Source organism: Danio aesculapii, chromosome 6, assembly GCF_903798145.1.
Source record: "Danio aesculapii chromosome 6, fDanAes4.1, whole genome shotgun sequence".
NCBI lineage: Eukaryota > Metazoa > Chordata > Actinopteri > Cypriniformes > Danionidae > Danio > Danio aesculapii.
This window is the reverse complement of record NC_079440.1, coordinates 59,420,718-59,441,324: the sequence shown is the minus strand read 5'-3', so window position 1 is coordinate 59,441,324 and position 20,607 is coordinate 59,420,718. Positions and strand designations below refer to the sequence as shown.

Below are 20,607 nucleotides of genomic sequence, written 5' to 3'. Positions count from 1 at the left end.
GTGGCAATAAGCTGGTAACTGTACTGTGTATTTACACAGTGGCCATACCCTACTGAAAAAAAACTACTTAAACCAGCCTAGGCTGGTTGGCTGGTTTTAGCTGGTTGACCAGCCTGGTTTTAGAGGGGTTTTGGCCATTTCCAGGCTGGTTTCCAGCCATTTCCAGCCTGGTCTTAGCTGGTCAGGCTGGAAAATGACCAGCTAAAACCAGCTTGACCACCTTGCCAGGCTGGAAGCCCAGCCAAAACCAGCTATGTCCAGCTTAAACCAGGCTGGTCAAGCTGATTTTAGCTGGATTTAGCTGGTCATTTTCCAGCCTGACCAGCTAAGACCAGGCTGGAAATGGCTGGAAGCTCGCCTGGAAATGGCCAAAACCCCTCTAAAACCAGGCTGGTCAACCAGCTAAAACCAGCCAACCAGCCTAGGCTGGTTTAAGCTGGATTTTTCAGCAGGGTATTCATCTATGTAAACATGAAAACAACATTAATATTATAGCAAAGCTCTTTCCCAGCCACTAGACTGTTCTGACAGGGTATTCAAGTGTCATCAAGTGTCAGAATGTTGTGGTAACAAAATACAGGAGTTATCATTAGGGATTATAGATAACGGAATTTAGTGGTTTTTACTTTAACATTTATTATAGCATGACAGTAAAACACGAAAGCGGTTATGAATGTATTAAAACATATGCTTGTTTATTGTAAACAATCCATGCTGCCGTTGTAGCTGGTGTATTCTGGGTAAGTTTTGTACCCCTTGGTTTCGAGTGTGGTCCTGAAAAATCTTTTTTTCAAGGGCTATCTAAAACTTCCCTTAGCCCTAAGCCTTCAAGCTAAAGAGAATTGGGAGCACCCCTACCGCTTCACGTGAACGTGCAAAACGAGAAAGGTGTAAGGGGAAAGGCTATGGGGTAGAGTTGGGATTGGGCCTAAATAGCCTTCGAAATGAAGATCGTCCAGGACCACACAATAAACCATGGGATGTGAAAATTTCCAGGAAAACACCAGGTAAAACGGTAACATGGCTGCACACGCGAGCCAGGAGATGCACAAATTTAAGTGTTTTATTAAGTATTTTATATTTTATTATCAAGTGTTTTATAACATTCATAGGGGCGTTCATGTTTTAGGATATAGGACACCACTACAACACCTGCACACATCATCATATGTCCTCACAATGTTTAACTTCATGTGAGACTTATGGCAGCGACTGCTGTAGTTATTCCAGTTGTGTCATTTTTTTTGGTATTTATCTTCAGGAAATCACTGAAGGCAACTATATCATGGTATCATAACAATATAATGTGGCAATAAGCTGGTAACTGTACTGTGTATTTACACAGTGGCCATACCCTACTGAAAAAAACAGCTTAAACCAGCCTAGGCTGGTTGGCTGGTTTTAGCTGGTTGACCAGCCTGATTTTAGAGGGGTTTTGGCCTTTTCCAGGCTGGTTTCCAGCCATTTCCAGCCTGGTCTTAGCTGGTCAGGCTGGAAAATGACCAGCTAAAACCAGCTTGACCACCTTGCTAGGCTGGAAGCCCAGCCAAAACCAGCTATGTCCAGCTTAAACCAGGCTGGTCAAGCTGGTTTTAGCTGGATTTAGCTGGTCATTTTCCAGACCAGGCTGGAAATGGCTGGAAACCAGCCTGGAAATGGCCAAAACCCCTCTAAAATCAGGCTGGTCAACCAGCCAACCAGCCTAGGCTGGTTTAAGCTGGATTTTTCAGCAGGGTATTCATCTATGTAAACATGAAAACAACATTAATATTATAGCAAAGCTCTTTCCCAGCCACTAGACTGTTCTGACAGGGTATTCAAGTGTCATCAAGTGTCAGAATGTTGTGGGAATAAAATACAGGAGTTATCATTAGGGATTATAGATAACGGAATTTAGCGGTTTTTACTTTAGCATTTAGTAAAGCATGACAGTAAAACACGAAAGCGGTAATGAATGTATTAAAACATAAGCTTGTTTATTGTAAACAATTCATGCTGCCGTTGTAGCTGGTGTATTCTGGGTAAGTTTTGTACCCCTTGGTTTCGAGTGTGGTCCTGAAAAATCTCTTTCTCAAGGGCTATCTAAAACTTCCCTTAGCCCTAAGCCTTCAAGCTAAAGAGAATTGGGAGCACCCCTACCGCTTCAAATGAACGTGCAAAATGAGAAAGGTGTAAGGGGAAAGGCTATGGGGTAGAATTGGGATTAACAAAAAATGCTTAACAAAAAAAACCTTTTAAAAAACGCTAAATTTGGCTAAATATAATCCATAATAATAACTGCTGTGTAGTAGTCCCATAAAATACTGTCATATCTGTCACTTGATGACACTCGAACCTATCGACAGACCTTCCCTGCTGAAAAATCTAGCTTAAACCAACCTAGGCTGGTTGGCTGGTTTTAGCTGGTCGACAAGCCTGGTTTAAGAGGGGTTTTGGCCATTTCCAGGCTGGTTTCCAGCCATTTCCAGCCTGGTCTTAGCTGGTCAGGCTGGAAAATGACCAGCTAAATCCAGCTAAAACCAGTCTGATCAGCCTGGTTCAAACTGGACATGGCTGGATTTGGCTGGGCTCTCAGCCTGGTTAGGCTGGTCAAGCTGGTTTTAGCTGGAAACCAGCCTGGAAATGGTCAAAACCCCTCTAAAACCAGGCTGGTCGACCAGCTAAAACCAGCCAACCAGCTTAGGCTGGTATAAGCTGGTTTTTTCAGTAGGGTTGATAACCACTTAGAAAACTCTCATGGCTGGGAATGACCTGTTTACAGTGTCTGGTATACGTTAAAGTTGTTGGCCTGTGTTTACATAGATGAATATTGCCATAGTGTAAATGCACAGTCAAATTCCCTATAAGGCAAGTCATTTCACTCGGCGGCCATCTTTGAAACGCCCCTCGGGCAGTATGCTCGATTATTCTATCTGAATGTGGAAACATCAAATGTTTGCCAAGTTTATGATTACATTACACATTTGGAATCACTAATAAAATTAAACATCATCTGTCTCATATGTTTCGTTTCTAAACGTTTGAATCGACCAAAATTGACATATTTTTAGGTTGCCCAAGCTAATGCGCATGCGCACTCGAAAGGAACGAGATCACGACACCAACCTCATTTATGGCTGTTCTACACATGATCATACTCTGGATAATGATCGTCTGATCACGCTGCTCTTCTGAAGTAATTCACAACTTGGTCTTGATGGTGAATCTCCTCCAGAAATGACAGCAACTCTTTGTTTATAAGTTTGTGGGCGTTCAAGTAGTTACTGTCATGTGATGTGCGTTATTGATGGACACAGTTCTTAGTGTCCCCATTTCTCATTTAACCACACTTTGTTTCAAGGGCCAATGGGAAGGGGTATGGGTAAAAAATTTAGTTGGGATTGGGCCTAAAAGTACTATGCAATAGGATTGCAATAGGTTGGATTAGTGTAAGCTGCATGTTGTATTTTCAGCATTAAAATGATATCTGGACATTCTTTTCTCAGCCTGTCACTCTTAATACTCTTTGTCTGCATAAACATAAGATCACTAGGCCAAACCGTCTTCCTGAAGTGCGATAATGAGGTGATTTTATCACTCAGACGTGGTAAACATGCTGCATGTGTGCTAATTTTACCATGTTCTCAAGACAACTGTCCTGTTTTTATTCTCTCCAATCATCTCTCACTCCAAAAACAACTGGTATTTAGAAAGTGCTTTCTGTGTTGGGATGTTTATGTCTTAGCTACACAACGCGAACCGCACGTTGGCCTTCCTCCAGACACGAAGCGTCTGCCAAAGGTTAAACAACTAATATCCTGAAGGGCCTTTCTTGGCCCGCGCTCGTCCGCAGGAGCTGTAATCTTTTAGCCTTGAGGTTGTGACATTTCAGCCATACTAAATGTTGTTGTTTTTCTCTTATTCTGAAAGCCTCAAAGACCATTAATCATTTCCCCTTGCCCAATGGCGCTTCGGCTGACGCACAATAGGGCCATAGCTTATCTTCACCTTCCTGACCACTGTTTGTCTTAAGCATTAGGGTTGCCGCTCTAATGGATTGAATTAATTGATTAATACTTTTATCCAATTAGTGCTCCCTCATGCAATTAATCAGATAGCCCCCAGTGTAAGCCGTCTGCCGTGGGCCGCAGCTCGGCTGACAGATGCTTCGGGCTCAAGTTTGTGATATATAAACCTCCCTATTTCCTTTTGCAACCACACCTGGCTCCCTAACACAGAAGACATTGCTCTTGGGCTTAGCACATTATCCGGATTCTTGCTGAGTAGAAGGTTTCTGCCTTGAGAAATGCTTTTCAGGTAGATCACCTAAATGAAGGTGCGCTTCCTTGCTGCAGTCCGAGAGAAAGTCGAGAAATTTAAACCCGCAACCATTCTGAGCCGTGTGTAGGAGAGGAAAGCAAACTCACAGTGGCACATATTGAATTATGTACTGTATATGTTTAGCAGGAATGAGAATGCTGGAAGAAAAGCCAAGAATCAATACAGTTTGTTTCACTATCAATTATTCGGAGCTGGAGAGAGCTGCGTGTGGATTTGCTTCTACGTATGCTCTTTTGCATGTCTAACCAGTTATCTTCGTTCTTTTACAGGCAATCCATTACTGAGGTCAACAGGAACTCGGACGATCTCAACCGTGCAGGTCAAGAAGCCACTATGATGCAGGAGAGATTGGGATTATGATGGCTTCAACTTTTGATTAACATCGTCGATTTTGAGGATTCCCTATTGCGCATTTGGATTTGGGGTGGACACGCGTGGAAGTTAAGGAAGCTGTTGGATTACGTGATCATTTCTAACTGAGTTCCAGACCTGCAATGGGATTTTTAAGAGTGTGCCAGAACATATTTTTATTTTTCACCTGTCAGTGTTGAAGTTTGCAGTATTTCCTAGTAGCTGTTCAACTTAAAGCTTGACTCCAGCAGAAATAGGACTTCAATGGCTTTGTGATTGGTACTCCATCATCGAGAAACCCAACACTGATTTCAGAACGGAGGAGAGTTATAGCTGTGTATCACCGAAACGGCCTCATCTTTCCAAGAAAGATTCTTCTTAAATGCCCTCTTGAGGACCCAGTGGCCTCTTCCATTCTAAAAAAAATGACCAAAAAGCTATTGGATTTATAGTTTCATTGAGCAGCAGTGAACTCTCGTTTACCTTCCTCAACCCCAGAGTCAAGGAGCTTTTCTGAAGCAATCAGGAGGAAAACTTCACCCTGAACGAGTTTCTAACTTCTGCTCCATGTAGAGACCAGAGAGTTTTTAAACATGGCTCCCCGCTGGAGAGGAGGAGCTCAGGTTTTGGCGGTGACTCTGGGAATTTTGCATTGCTGCGGATGGCTGTCGGGTCAGACCGTAAGGACTAGTGTTGGGAAGACAAGAGAAGCTTCTGAGCAATGGTCGATGTTGCATGAACGGGTTAAAAGGGGATGGGTTTGGAATCAGTTCTTCGTTGTGGAGGAATACACCGGGACGGAGCCACTTTATGTTGGAAAGGTAGGACTGCATTTTGTCACATACAGTTGTTAGAATTAGTAGCCCCCCCTCTATAATTTTCCTCCAATTTCAGCTTCACTGAGAGATTGTTTTCGACACATTTCTAAACATATTAGTTTTGATAACTAATTTATAATAACTGATTTCTTTCATCTTTGCCATGATGACAGCACATAATATTTGACTAGATATTTACATCTAGATACTACACTCTAAAAAATATTGTTTAGATAAAACAAAACAAAAAATTACGCAACAGTTTGCATTAATATATTCAAGTTACGCCAACATCTAACAAAATGTAGGTCAGACATTATGTTAGCCAAATCTTTTCCTCTTAATTTAGAGGCATTTTTACATAGCAAAAACCTCAAATGTTTAAGTCGAGTACTTAAGAAAATAAGTTGTTTCAATTAGTTTTTTTTAATTACAATTTAAAACAAATCCAGTGTTATGTACTTAATTACATGCACGTTTTCAAGTTAATTAAGTAGTTATCAAGTTATTTTCAAATTATTCAAGTTAATTTCAAGTTAATTAAATTAAGTAGCTGAAATTGTTGAATTGTTTTGTTTGTTTTCAAATTTACTGTTTATGCTTGTAAGAAATACATTTAACAACAACATTTTTGTTTTCTGGTATTTTTTTGTTTGTATTAAACCACAGGTTTTCATTGTATTACAAAACAAAAACATGTGCTGTCCCATATTATTAGTATAAAAAAATAACAAAAAACATCAGTGTGTGTACTTAAAAACACAAAACAACTCAATTAGTGTGGAAAAATTGAGTTGCTACAAGTTAAATATTGTTTTAAAGTAACTGACAGTTATATTTACCTTTAAATTAGCTGCATTTTTAAATTGATGTAATTATCAATATTTTCCTGTTTTGAAAACTAAATAAAATAATTCTTTTAATCTAATCAGCATTTTATAATTTTTAAGTTACAATAATGAATTAAACTATGTAGTGGTAACAGACCTCTTGAGTTATTTTTTATTTAGCTTAATGTGACATTTAAAGGCTTAACTAGGTTATTAATTAGAGTAAGTCATTGTATAACAGTGGTTTGTTCTGTAGACAATCGCAAAAAATATTGCTTAAGGGGGCTAATAATAATAACCTTAAAATGGAATTAAAAATAAAAATATAAACTGCTTTTATTCTAGCCAAAATAAAAGTCTCTAGAAGAAAAAATATTATAGGAAATACTGTGAAAAATTCCTTGCTTTGTTAAACATCATTTGGCAAATGTTTGAATTAGAAAAAATAACTGGTGAGCTAATAATTTGATTTCTGCTGTACATATGTTTGTTTGCACTCTTTCCCCTTGTGTTTCCATGCAAAGGAAAAGCTATTGCAGCACAATGAAAGCCAAGAGAGAAGAATGTGTTGCGCATTTAAATGAGACAACTCTTAAATGCTGTTTAAAAAGTGCGAGTAGCATCCGGCCAGTTGACTAGGACAGATCAAGCACATGTTTGACTGTAAATTTCTTCTACATCTATATGGGTCGATCTAAAACAGCTTAAGATCTTGATATCATTTTGGTGGAAATTGGGGTGAAGTTGGTTTTATATTCGCACATTTGAACTTTCTGCTTAATAATATAATTTCAGAAAAGTATTCTTTGCAAATTCTAAAGAATGAAATCATATTAGCACCCAACGTCTATCAAAATCCAACATTGTTTGCAGTAAATTAAATCTGTTTGTTTTTGCATTTAACTCATACTTACATGGGATTTCAGACCCAAAATTCCAAGTAGCACAGCTTTTTTGGTAATTCTTAGCTTCTCACGACATTGAAAAAAAAAAAAGTATACTTGTTATTGTACTTTTGGCTTGAATAAACAATATTGATAATATTAATGTTCTATAATATTGAGGAATACATTCATTTTAATTTTATTTTTCAGCTGATTCAGTTTGTGATCTCTCAAAAATGGAATTTGTCATGCTTTTTGCACATTCAACCATATTTAATATTTACAGTCTCTGTGAAATCAAAATTTACAATGTTTATTTTGCTAGCGCTAAATTGTTATTCTTTAGGTGAATAATTAATCCAATAATCATTAATCAAAGGTTGATCATTTGCTTTCTGCATTTGGAGTGGCTTCTTCTATGTAGACATGAGTCTTTTGGAGGTTCTGACTCTCTGTGGTCGCTAAAAATCCCATGGCACTTCTTGTAAAGAGTAGGAGTGTAACCTCTGTGTCCTGGCCAAATTCCATCTATCGGCCCTTACCCATCATTCCCATCCACCAAATTGTCTCTATCACTGTCTCTCCACTCCCCTTAGAGCTGGTGTGATGCTGCACACTGGTGGTGGTGTGAAGAGACCCCAACTCTCATGATTGTGAAGCGCTTAGAGTGTATGGCCATAGAAATAGACTTCAGTTTTCGTTCTTAACCACGCCCCTATTACCATTAGTTTGCTATGAGGCAATGATGCAAAGTTGCAAATCACAAAAACTTCTGTTTTAACTCCCTCACATAACCTGCAATGTCAGCTTTAGAGCTTTTTGACAGCTGCTGTAAAAGAAAATTTATGTTTGTGATATACTGTATGCTCAGAAAACTGTATATCAGGAGTTAAAACAAGGCTTTAAAGGTCTGGTAAAATTAAAATAATGTTTTTTACATGTTAGCAGGGCTTGACATTAAATTTTTTGATCACCAGTCAATGTGGCTAGTAGTTTTCCAACATTACTAGCCACTCACCATTTACACTAGCCACAATTTTATTGTTGGGAAATATATTATATACACATAAATATGACTTTGACATGCTAAAAATGACTTGATTTAGATCTTGTGTTACGTCCACATGCCTCCTCATTCATTTCACTTTTTGTGTGTCGTGTATGAGCTCAATAATCGTGAGCAAATGGGTCAGGGTTTCATAGATTTACAATTAGTTTTTATTTCACATCATTTCAGAGCTCAAAATGAAGGATTTAGCAAATGTATCTCTGACCACACCAAACATAAACAATGGATTATTTCTCAACCACAAATTTTAAATGTGTCAAAACAAGCAAAATATAGCCACATACTGTACTTTTATTAAACAAAACATATGCACAGTATCTGTCCTGGCTAAAGGTCCCAGATCATCAGTTAACCACACATAAATGGGGAGTTAATCTCCCATTAAAGCAATGACATTGTAAAAAATAAAGGTAATTAAGCCATATTAACGCAAAAGAAAGCAGGTAAAAAACATACTGTGTGATAATGAAAGGATGATCACACACGCACACACACACACACACACACACACACACAGAGTTAATGTTAGACTCATACATAATCTGTTCAAAGAATGGTTAAAGCGAAAGCAACTGGAGCTGCTTGCAATAAGTCAACTCTGGAAGTCTTGAAAGCAGCAAAACTGTGGATGCATGTTCATCACTTTCTGTCTAGCCTATTTAAAAGGGAACCGATCGCATGAGTTGTGTTTCTAGACACAGTTGCTTCACAAAAGGAAACGGGAGCGCGCACGCGTTATAATCAGTCGTGCGCATCACCTTTTGATTATCCTCTCATTCGGTATTCAGCTGCTTTCTATTGCTTGCGTAAAGTTGCGATTTCAATTCTAAGATCGCCTTTGCATGCACATTGGACCATCCTTATTGTCAAACCGTGCTTTTAAGAATTATTATCTGGGAAAATTATTTTCAACCAGCCAAAGTGGCTAGTGGGAGTCTCTGTCTTAGCCGCCAGCGGTGAAATCTTCCCGCAATTGGCGGGTGTTAATGTAAAGCCCTGTATGTTAGTATCAGTGTGTTAAGGGGGTCGCACACCAGATGCGCAGCTCGGCGACCTGCCACACCGTGCCATGCATTTAAGAGTTCTAAATATAAATTTCTATCAGGGTATGCACACCAGCGCTGCAAGTTGGTGGCTGTCCGCAGCACCCAGCTACGACTCAGGACTAGGCATGGGATGATAACCGTTTTCAAGGTATACCGCGGTTTGGAGAAGTCAAGGTTTTAAAAATTAAAATTGTCTGTAATATCGTTCCTAAGGTATGTCAATTTTTTTAAATTTTTTATTTATGTTTTTTTTTTTTTTTTGCTCCAAACTATTATAAATCTTTCAAAAAAATTCTAATATATTGTTTTCAAAGTTGGGAAAAAGCTTCCATAAGTTTTTTAGCCAGACATTTAAAAAGCACAGTAATCACAATATCGTGATACCGTGAAGATTTTATCCAAGGTTACCATACCGTCAGAGTTTTATACCGGCCCATGCCTACTCAGGACACTGTTCATATTTCTGCCACGCCACACAGAGCGCCATCAGAATAATTTCATATTAAATAACATTCAAATGTGTTTGTCTGGTGTGCAATACTTCCAGCTGTCGTGTGTGCGTCACGGTGCTGAGCGGTGCCTCCTTTAGTCTTACAAATATCTATAAGCTAGTGTAGTACAAACCAGAGACAAATTTAGCATTTAGAGGATGTAAACATCAAAAATCTGCAGTTTGGCAACAATTTTTTGACGGCATTTTATACTCAAGTTTCTCATCAAATCTTGACCAATCAAATGCTTTCTAGTATCTGATATGCCCCACCCCCTTTTAAGATGCTTCTCATTTGTTTTTCATTTGATGCGCTTGAGCTCAACCACTCTGACTGGGAGAGCTGTGATAAAACAACATGCTATTGGCTGTTTTATAAAGGGGAGGAGCTACTATATGCCCCACCCTCTCTTTATATGTCAGTTGAGATTACGTCAAACATCGAATAACAGATGCACATTTCAAAGCACTTCACAGGACCTTAAAATGAATGCAGTTGTTTTGCTTGTTGTTTCCGGAGTAACGGTGCTCTGCCCTCTGCTGGAAATTCAATTCAATTCAATTCATTTATTTTTATTATTTATTTCTATAGCGCTTATACAATGTAGATTGTGTCAAAGCAGCTTCACATAGAAGATTATAGTAAATTGAAACAGTGTCATTGCTGAGAGTCTAAACTCTGAAGAGTAATCCATCGGTGCACAGCTCTACAAGTGCTGAACTATGCAAGCAAGTATAAAAACCTTGAGAGAAACCAGGCTCAGTTGTGCACGACCATTTCTCCTATGGCCAAACGTCTTGTGCAGAGCTGCAGTCTAGGCGCCGGAGCCTGGAGAACGCTGGACGTCAGCGAAGACTCGTCTGTCCCTGGAGTCTCACAGGAATCAGTCTCATGTTCTCTACTCCTCCGTGCCCACCACAGCAGCTGCTCAGGGTACGGCCTGGTCCAGGATTGTGGAAACCGTGGGATCAGCTCTTCACAGGTCTTGGATCGCATCAGTGGCACTGCATAATCTCTGGGGGCCTCGGGATGAGTATCCCCAGATGGAATGAAATGACATTGAAATGAGGCTGCTAATTTGCATTTAAAGAGACACACACACACAAATAGCAACCCAAGAGACATTTACAATGTGGTATAATAAATTATCCAAGTGGAACCTTAACAGACATATTCCTGAGACACCTTATACTTTAAAGGCCATAATAGGACCCATTTAAACCACAATTAAAAAAAAAAGCCTTAAAGTTCAAACCGTCCATTGCAATGAATCAATTCAGACTTCTTGTTCAGCAAATTCATCAACTGAAAATGTGCTCTTTATTCTCTGCAAAGCAATTTTTCATATATTGTGTCGCATAATTAAAATTGATTGGTACATATTGCTTGTTTTATTATATTACTAATTTAAAAACCACTCTGGTGTTCATGTAATGCCAAAATAGAGTGAAACAACTATCTCAAAACAATGCTATCTTAATATTTCTTTACTTTTTTTTTTTTGGAAAATCTTGATTTTATTTTCTGCGAAGCAATATTTAATATATTAAGTTGCTTAATTAAAATGGATTGGTACATATTGCTGTTTTATTAAATGACTAATTTAAAAACACTCTGGTGTACATGTAGTGCAAAAATAGAGTGAACGAACTCTCTCAAAACAACGCTATCCTGGTTTTTCCTTATTTTATTTTGTTTGTACCTACAGTACATATCATAAAGTGGAAAAGAGCTGTATTTCCTAGCCGTAAAGTGGTGTAGAGATAGAGATGACTTGAGCAGTAATTCATTAAGAGATTGCGTGTGTGTGTGTGTGTGTGTGTGTGTGTGTGTGTGTGTGTGTGTCAGGGCAGAAAGAGGAGTTGATGTCTAAATGGGAGCCATAAAAGATGATGTTGGAAATGGAAGGGGTTTTTCTGGAGAGAGATGATTTTATTAATAAAATTACCCTGAGTTACTGCTCCCTGTGAAGCCCAGACTATTAATAGAGGCCGCTGGTGTTGTGTGTCTATTGCTCACCGTATCAAAGATTTTAATTAGGGTGATATCGAATTAAATATGACCAGCGCGCCTTTTTATCAGTTACTGCCATTTAAAACAATCTATTTCTTTCACTGGCGTATTATCTGTGATTAATCTGCTAATGAAATATCATTGTTCTAAACATCCGGCTCATGCATTGGCAGCACTCGTCAAAACCATTTGTTTAATGAATTGCACTTACATAAGCAGTTTTATGTGTCTGAAGTGCATGGTGAAACTATAAAGATCTCTGTGGCATTTAATGTGCATCAAGTCTGACAGAAATTTCTAAGTTGATATGAAGCGTTTCCTGTTGTGTTTTGTACTTTGCAACACAGGCTTATTAGGAAAATGTGCTCAGGGCTACATTTTTGAGAACTGAGAAATATGTGCTCGCGGATACATACGTCTGCATTGTATGTGTAAAATGAATGCTATGAGGCAGAGGACAAGACTTTGGAGGTGGAGAGGTGCAGACTGGAGTTCGAGTCCAATGAAGGACGGTTCCAGAAACCAGGAAAAACAAAACTCAAAAAAAAGCAGTGGGATTTTTGCGGTAGAAGCACGCATCCGTGATAAATTTTCCCTTCTAGTTTGCTTTTGAAAACACTATCGTTTGGATTTTGGCGCACACAGTGTGTAGTTAACCGCAGTAAAGCGGAACATGGTCTAACACATAAAATACATGGCCAGCAGGGGGCAGTTATGTAACATCGTGAGCATACTGAACTGATAAACTGTAACTGCCAGAGCACTTGAGCTAAGCGGTGTGAAAAGCGACATTCTTTCTTGTCCTTTGTTTATTTCAGTACAGTTTTATAAGAGTTTAATAGGCCTGAGTGATCTATTCTGAATTTTTTTGCCTATTTATTTAGACAGCCGTGTGTGTTATCTTATACTACAGTTTAACTGACTGTTAACCTATTTTAAACTAGAAGCTCTGAACATAATTTGAATTACAAATTCGCTTCCACGACCACGTCTTATTAATGCATATCCTTGTTTAAATAAAGTTGTACTCAAAAATTGATTATGAAATGGAATAATTCGTTCCTGGAAGAGTCCTATTAAGTCTAATGAAACTAAAGGAATAACTTACAAAGTAATTAAGGGCATTTAAGCCTGCATTAACAGCAGAACACATACAGGTACGAAATTCAAATCGAATATATTTTAAAAATGCAGAGGCGCAGTAGGTAGTGCTGTCGCCTCACAGCAAGAAGGTCGCTGGTTCGTGCCTCGGCTGGGTCAGTTGGCGTTTCTGTGTGGAGTTTGCATGTTCTCCCTGCATTCACGTGGGTTTCCTCCGGGTGCTCCGGTTTCCCCCACAGTCCAAAGACATGTGGTACAGGTGAATTGGGTAGGCTAAATTGTCCGTAGTGTATGAGTGTGTATAGTTGTTTCCCAGAGATGGGTTGCAGCTGGAAGGGCATCCGTTGTGTAAAACATGTGCTGGATAAGTTGGTGGTTCATTTCCCTGTGGCGACCCTGGATTAATAAAGGGACTAAGCCGAAAAGAAAATGAATGAATGAATGAAGTCATAATATGTAGGCTAGCTTAAAGAGACCTAATCTAAACACCTGCCATGAGTTTCTCTGCATATCAGGGCTCCATAATAACAGACATGCGGAGCGTGTGTAGCCTATAAGGCTGGGGAATGCACTATTTAAAAAAGCATATAGCATATACAACCAACAAACCAACTTTTTTTTCCTTTTGGAAAATTAAAGATATTAATAATAGTTCTTATAAAAGATGCGGTTTTAAAATTTAGGCATTCATTTTATAAACTATAAAACATCTATGCAAATTAGGCTAATGCAATACTATATGTAAAAAAACCCTGAAATTATTATATACTATAGTAGCCCATTCACCTTATTTTCCGCGTACGAGTGGGCGGAGTCATTTGAATCATTTTGGCTCGAAACTTCCGGTCTCATTCACTTCCATTCATTTTTAGACGTTAAAAACTGCTCATTTTCAATTCAATTCAATTCACCTTTATTTGTATAGCGCTTATACAATGTAGATTGTGTCAAAGCAGCTTCACATAAAAGGTCACAGTAAATAGGAACAGTGTAGTTCAGTTTGTAGTGTTTAAGTTCAGTTCAGTTGAGCTCAGTTCAGTGTGGTTTAATAATCACTACTGAGAGTCCAAATATTGAAGAGCAAATCCAACGATGCGCAGCTCTACAGATCCCGAACCATGCAAGCCAGTGGCGACAGCGGAGAGGGAAAAAAAACTTCACTAATGGCGGAAATGAAGAAAAAAACCTTGAGAGAAACCAGGCTCAGTTGGGCACGATCATTTTAATTTCTCCGCTGGCCAAACGTCTCGTGCAGAGCTGCAGTCTCAGTGGCGGAGGCTGGAAGCTGGCCTCAGCGAAGACTCGTCTGTCTCTGGAGCGTCACAGGAATCAGTCTCATGTTCTCCACTCTTCCATGACCATCACAGTAGCTGCTCAGGATACGGCCTGGTCCTGGATATGGAAGTTTTGCTGCTTGGTGTTGCAAACTGATATTTTCTTATTATATTTTTCTACTTTCTCTGTATTGTAATGCAAACACTTGCTTGTAGAGTAAGTAGTTTGACCGTTTTTTGCCGTTTATTATTCCTTGTCATTTCTCCCATAGGCAGCTGAATCGGAAGTTCTAAAACAATCGCAAAAACGCGGTCAATAGGTCCATAGGTCCATAGGTCAAAGGTCAATAGGCTGTAAGTCAATATATTGCCTTGTTGTTTCTTCACATGCAGCGTCCAGGGTAAATATTTGTCAGTTCTCAAAAATGTAGTACTGAGTACATATTTGCAATGATCTTGGGTTGATAATTTGGCTAATCTATTAAAAATTCAATTGGAAATGAAGTTGAGCATCATCCAAAAAAAAGTTTGAATATTACTGACCTTTTCTGCCAGATTGACCTGTTTGATGAATAAAGACTTTGTGCTGATTTCTCCGTCTTTTATGATTGAAGCTTGAAGTGCTAAACCTTTGTTCCCGCTAAAGTGGTGTCTTGTTCGTTCTTTTAATTTAATAGCTTTAATTGCAGCCATTACTGCAGCCCAATAATGCCTGATTATTTCACTCATCTTTTCCTCAGCAGATGTCTAGTGTTTTGCCTTCAGAAGTGTTTCAGGAATTTTTGCACTTGTGTTCGCAAAGGCCTCCGGTGACCTTATGCTATTTACATTAGACTTTCAAACCGCATGGGCTCAAAAGGCTTGTCGGAAAAGCATGGACATAGTGAAGGTTAATTCTACGCATCAGTCCCTTTTCTGCAAAGAGCTCTGAGAGAGAGTGAAAGTTGCAATTTTTTCCTGCCGAAAAGGCCATTGCACCATTTCCCCCTCCACCTCCATCCCTAAGCCTTGAAGTCCAGACGTATGTAAACCTCGAGTCGATAAATATTAGAAGTCTCTTTGCAGGGAAGTGCAGCAGAAATGAACAGTGGAAGGAGAGGTTTTTTTTTTTACACGGCGAACACCGACAAGAACATCCCGCCATATGGGCAGTGCAGCAAAGTGGAAAGATTTCCACTGCGCTTTGAAAGTCTGCCAGCCTCTTCCTTCAGACAAGCAGTGAACATTGATTGATAGGATTTGAACATGTAGAGCCGAGATGCTGAACAGACGGCGGTGTTCGTAACGCGAATGCCAAAAGATGTCTGAACGTGTTCAAATAATTTCCTGCAGGTTTTTGGCGTTCAAACTTTTACGCAGGATTTACTTCTTGTCTTTTTGGGTTTGAGGGGAAAAGTGGAAGTTGTTCATTAAGACCAGCGTATAATGCATATGTATCAGGGGTGGATAATCCTGCTCCTGGAGGGCCACTGAATAGCTGAGCTCCTATCCACTTCATTAAATAAACCTGAAGCAGGTAGGCGAACTGTGCTAGAAACTTCCAGACAGTTTTGTTGGAGCTTAAATCTTGAGTTTGACTGAGTTTGGACACCCCATGATATTAGGGGGCTGCAAACACCTGACATTGCCATATTTTGTTTTGCTGCAATACATACAGCGATATGAATACAATTTCAGCAGATGATCTGAATAGCTCTATTTGGGAAGATTTAATTAATTTAGATCGGGTAGAGCAGGGGTCTCAAACTCAAATTGGCAGGAGGCAGTTTATAGGAGGGCCGTTTTAACATTCAAGCAAGGAAACCTGATGTAGTTGATGCATTTTAGGACAACAGACATGACGTTTATATTTCAAGAATTACCTGTCAGCAGTGATAATGCGAATTTAGCATGTTTATCGTGTCACACATCAGCTGTTGAAATATATCTGTGGCTGTTGTGTGTATGGCTAAGCGTTAGACACACACTCGGTCATTCTTCCACAGACTATATGCAGTCAAAACTCCAGCTTTTTGTTTGCTGTTGTACATTTTGAAGGGGGAGTTTAAATTGCTATGAAAATACTACAAATAATAGGAATAATAATTATTATTCTGTCCCAATATCTATTGTCCCAATACTGTAAGAACAGCAGAAAGCAGTTTGGGTAACTGAAGTGACTTTATTGGCAATTGTTCTTCTTAATATCTTTCTTTTTTTCGTACAACTATTACTAAGAGGGGGGAAGTATGTATTCACGTTTACTTGAGCAAGTTCAATTCAACCAGCTGTACAATTTTACTAATGTAGTTTTAATGCAAATCTTAATAATCATATGAGAAAAATCTATTAAATGAGACCAATCGAATCAAATTTTAGCAAATTGATCATATTTACACCATCAGCATAACGTGTAAACCATGAAGAAGTGTTTGTACATGAAATACACGTGGTATTAAACTGATATTAATTAAACGACCCTTGAATATTTACAAAACTAGAGCTTTAGTAAAAATAGAGCACTTGCATATTTTAACGTTTAAATCAGCCCCAGAATTAAAAAGCATGTGTGTTACTCTCGACCGTACACTGAGAGAAAGTGAAAGTAAAACTAATCTGAATTCAGTTAAATGTCGACTAGGTGGGGGGTCAAAACCACAAGTGGCTACACGCGACTGCACAACAATGATGGTCATTCAAAAATAATATATTTTGATGTGCTTATTTTTTTTATGTCAGTTGCGGGTCGGAGGGAGGAGAAGGGCGGGCTGTAAATAGCCCATGGGCCAGCAGTTTAAGATCCCTGGACTAGATGGATTAAACCTTTACAATACAGTGCACCTGCATAAAATACAATAAATAACAAGCATATATAAATACGACAAAGCATAAATAAATAGAAATAAACAGTGCTTTATGGTTTTCAGGGGAGTCTGACAGTATTCAAATATACTTCCATATATATATATATCTACTGCAGTATTTAGTATATGACATCATACCGCCCCGTAGCGTTCGTTTTGCCGTACATAACTCTGGCTACATAATTCTGATTCATTTGTTTAATTTCAATCTTAAATAATAAAAAATAACAATAAACATTAAATAAAATAAATAAGTAAACACTAAAATTAATTCAAGTGTATGAAAATTATTAAACTACATAGCAACATTTAATATGTAATTAACACATTTTCTTATATTGTATTAAACATTCATTGAATAAACGTTAACATGTACATTAAAAAATAAAAATTAAACATTTATTAAATAAACATTAACATTTATATTAAATAATAAAAATTAAACATTCATTAAATAAACGTTAACATTTACATTTAAAAATAAAAATTAAACATTCATTAAATAAACGTTAACATTTACGTTAAATAATAAAAATTAAACATTCATTAAATAAACGTTAACATTTACATTAAATAATAAAAATTAAACATTCATTAAATAAACATTAACATTTACATTAAATAATAAAAATTAAACATTTATTAAATAAACGTTAACATTTACATTAAATAATAAAAATTAAACATTTATTAAATAAACATTAACATTTACATTAAATAATAAAAATTAAACATTCATTAAATAAACGTTAACATTTACATTAAAAAATAAAAATTAAACATTTATTAATTTTACCATTAAATAAAATAAAATACAAATATTAATTTTTAATAACTAAAATGTATGTAATATGTCAAATTTAAGAGAGAGAGAAAACTAGTGAGAAATACCATCTGAATGAATGCACAGTTGTGTAATGTATGACACAGTGTGTTTAATGTATGTAGAAAGTACAGTATTCAAATATACTGCCATATATATACTGCAGTATTCAGTATATGACATCATAGCGTCACGTAGCATTCGTTTTAAAGACCAAATGCAGCCGTACTTAGCTCTGGCTACATAATTCGCGCTCTCCAGAAATGTATAAAGGGGTACATTTCACAATGAGCCTGTGTTGCAATGAACAGTAGTTCTCCTGCATATTATTGTGTAAATCTTGATCATTTTTTTTTCTTAGGATCCTCTGATGAAGATAATTCGAAACAGAATCTTCTTACTGAACAGGAGTATTAATTTAAAAAAATCTCTGGCCTAAAAACACCAAACAGACATCATGTCATGCATTTCTAGCTCTGAAATCTCAAACAAAGGCAGAGACTGTTATCAAAGCCACGTGTCATGCTATTAGCAGCCACTGAGAACTTCCAGTGTGGCTCTTAATGACTTTAATTTTTATGGGCCTGATAATTTGACAGTTTTCATTTCGTCTTGGAAAGAAAAACGAAACAAAAAGAAAGCGCATGACATTCACAGCAGAGGATTCCGCCTCGACATCTGCACATCGGGTCACGTCGGCACAAACCTCATCAGGAAACATGGACCCTTTGTTTTGTTGAAATTCATTAGCTACACAACACTCTTTCTCAAAGCGAAAGATCAAAACATTAATAATGGATTCATAAAGCTTCATCTCGCAATCAACATGCACATTCGCTGAACACCCCTGACATTTAAACTATTACGACTGAAGGATAAAGAGATTTCGCATGAACGTTGTGATACATATTTAACCAGGAGTTTTTGGCCCTTCAGACTGAAATGCTTTGGAGGCAGGGAGGCAATGAAACTAATAAATTGATATCAATTATTCAACCGAATGAAATGGAGACTATGAAGATGAAATGTTCAAAGCAGAACGCAGATTTAACCTGATATTCTGATTCAATAAGCTATGCATAATATAATGAGATCACTTTTAAGGGCAGAAACAAAAGCTGTTATTATATATGTACAGTTGAAGTCAGAATTATCAGCCCCTCTGTTTGTTTATTGTTTTCCGACTTTCTTTTTAACAGAGAGAAGATTTTTACAACACATTTCTAATCATAATAGTTTTAATAACTCATCTCTAATAACTGATTTATTTTATCTTTGTCATGATGACAGTAAATAATATTTGACTAGATATTCTTCAAGACACTTCTATACAGCTTAAAGTGACATTTAAAGGCTTAACTAGGTTAATTAGGTTAGGGTGATTAGGCAAGTTATTGTATAACAATGGTTTGTTCTGTAGATTATCGAAAACAAATTTAGCTTAAAGGGGCTAATAATATTGACCTTAAAATGTTTTTTAAAAAACATTATTCTAGCCGAAATAAAACAAATAAGACTTTCTCCAGAAGAAAAAATATTATCAGACATACTGTGAAAATTTCCTTGCTCTGTTAAACATCATTTGGGAAATATTTCAAAAAGAAAAAAAAAAAAAAAATCAAAGGGGGGCTAATAATTCTGACTTCAACTGTATATCTGTGTATACACTCAAGCCTGAAATTATTCATACCCCTGGCAAATTCTGACTAAAAGTTTTTTGTTCAAATTTAAATAAATGCTGAGAAATGTAAATACATATGAAGAGTTTAGATGCAAAAAGCTCTAAATGCCATCTGAAATTTTCCTCTAAAATGAGCATTTTTATCAGATATGTGTAGGTTCAGTAACATCAATTTCATGGCAAAGAGTAAGTCCATTTCCTGGTCTTTAAAGTGAAATATTTCGACATAAACAAAGGAGGCTGAGAAAAATGGGTCATTTTCGGTGGAAGTTTTGGATGGCACTTACAGTTTTTTGCATCTGAACTCTTCATATATATATATATATATATATATATATATATATATATATATATATATATATATATATATATATAGTCAAGTTTGAAATTAGAAGTCAAAGTCCAGATCTGTTGTTCAATAGATCCATTTGCTATATAGGCAAGGCGGGTTTATTCATATATAGCACATTTCATACACAGTGGCAATTCAAAATGCTTTTCATAAACAAGAATAAAAAAAGACAAGTAAAAAAAAATATATATATATATATATAATATATATATATGGGGGCTCGTCCGGGATGTGAATATTCAGCAAATGGATCTATGGATCTATAGAAGAACAGATGTGGACTTCGAATAGCTTTGCATGGAATTTAATTTCATTTTCCTTCGGCTTAGCCCTTTATTTATCAAGCATCGCCACAGCAGAATGAACCGCCAACAATTCCAGCATATGTTTTACGCAGCTGATGCCCTTCCAGCCACCACCCAGTACTGGGAAACGTTGCATCACATGTTTTTGTTATTTTGTAGTTCACTGAACTGAATGTTAACTTGTATCATACTTTTTCACTTTTTCATTTAATGTTTGTTTTCAATGTTGAGTAAAAAAATAAATAAAAAAAAACAATAAAATAAAATAAATAAGTAAACACTAAAATTAATTAGTATTAGTATTAAAATTTAAAACTAAATAACAACATTTAATATGTAATTGAACATTTTATTATATCGTATTAAACATTGGTTAAATAAACATTAACAATTACATTATGCTTTA

The 20,607-nt window shown here is 37.1% G+C and overlaps 1 protein-coding gene across 1 annotated transcript in view; it reads left to right on the top strand.

Moving 5' to 3' along the window:
• LOC130231272 (cadherin-22) overlaps positions 1–20,607 on the top strand; it is a 326,609-nt gene that overhangs the window by 234,748 nt on the left and 71,254 nt on the right. Inside the window, exon 3 of the mRNA XM_056460760.1 lies at positions 4,590–5,492. Coding sequence (XP_056316735.1) covers positions 5,265–5,492 — 228 coding nt within the window. The 5' untranslated portion in view covers positions 4,590–5,264. The remainder of the gene's footprint in view (positions 1–4,589; positions 5,493–20,607) is intronic.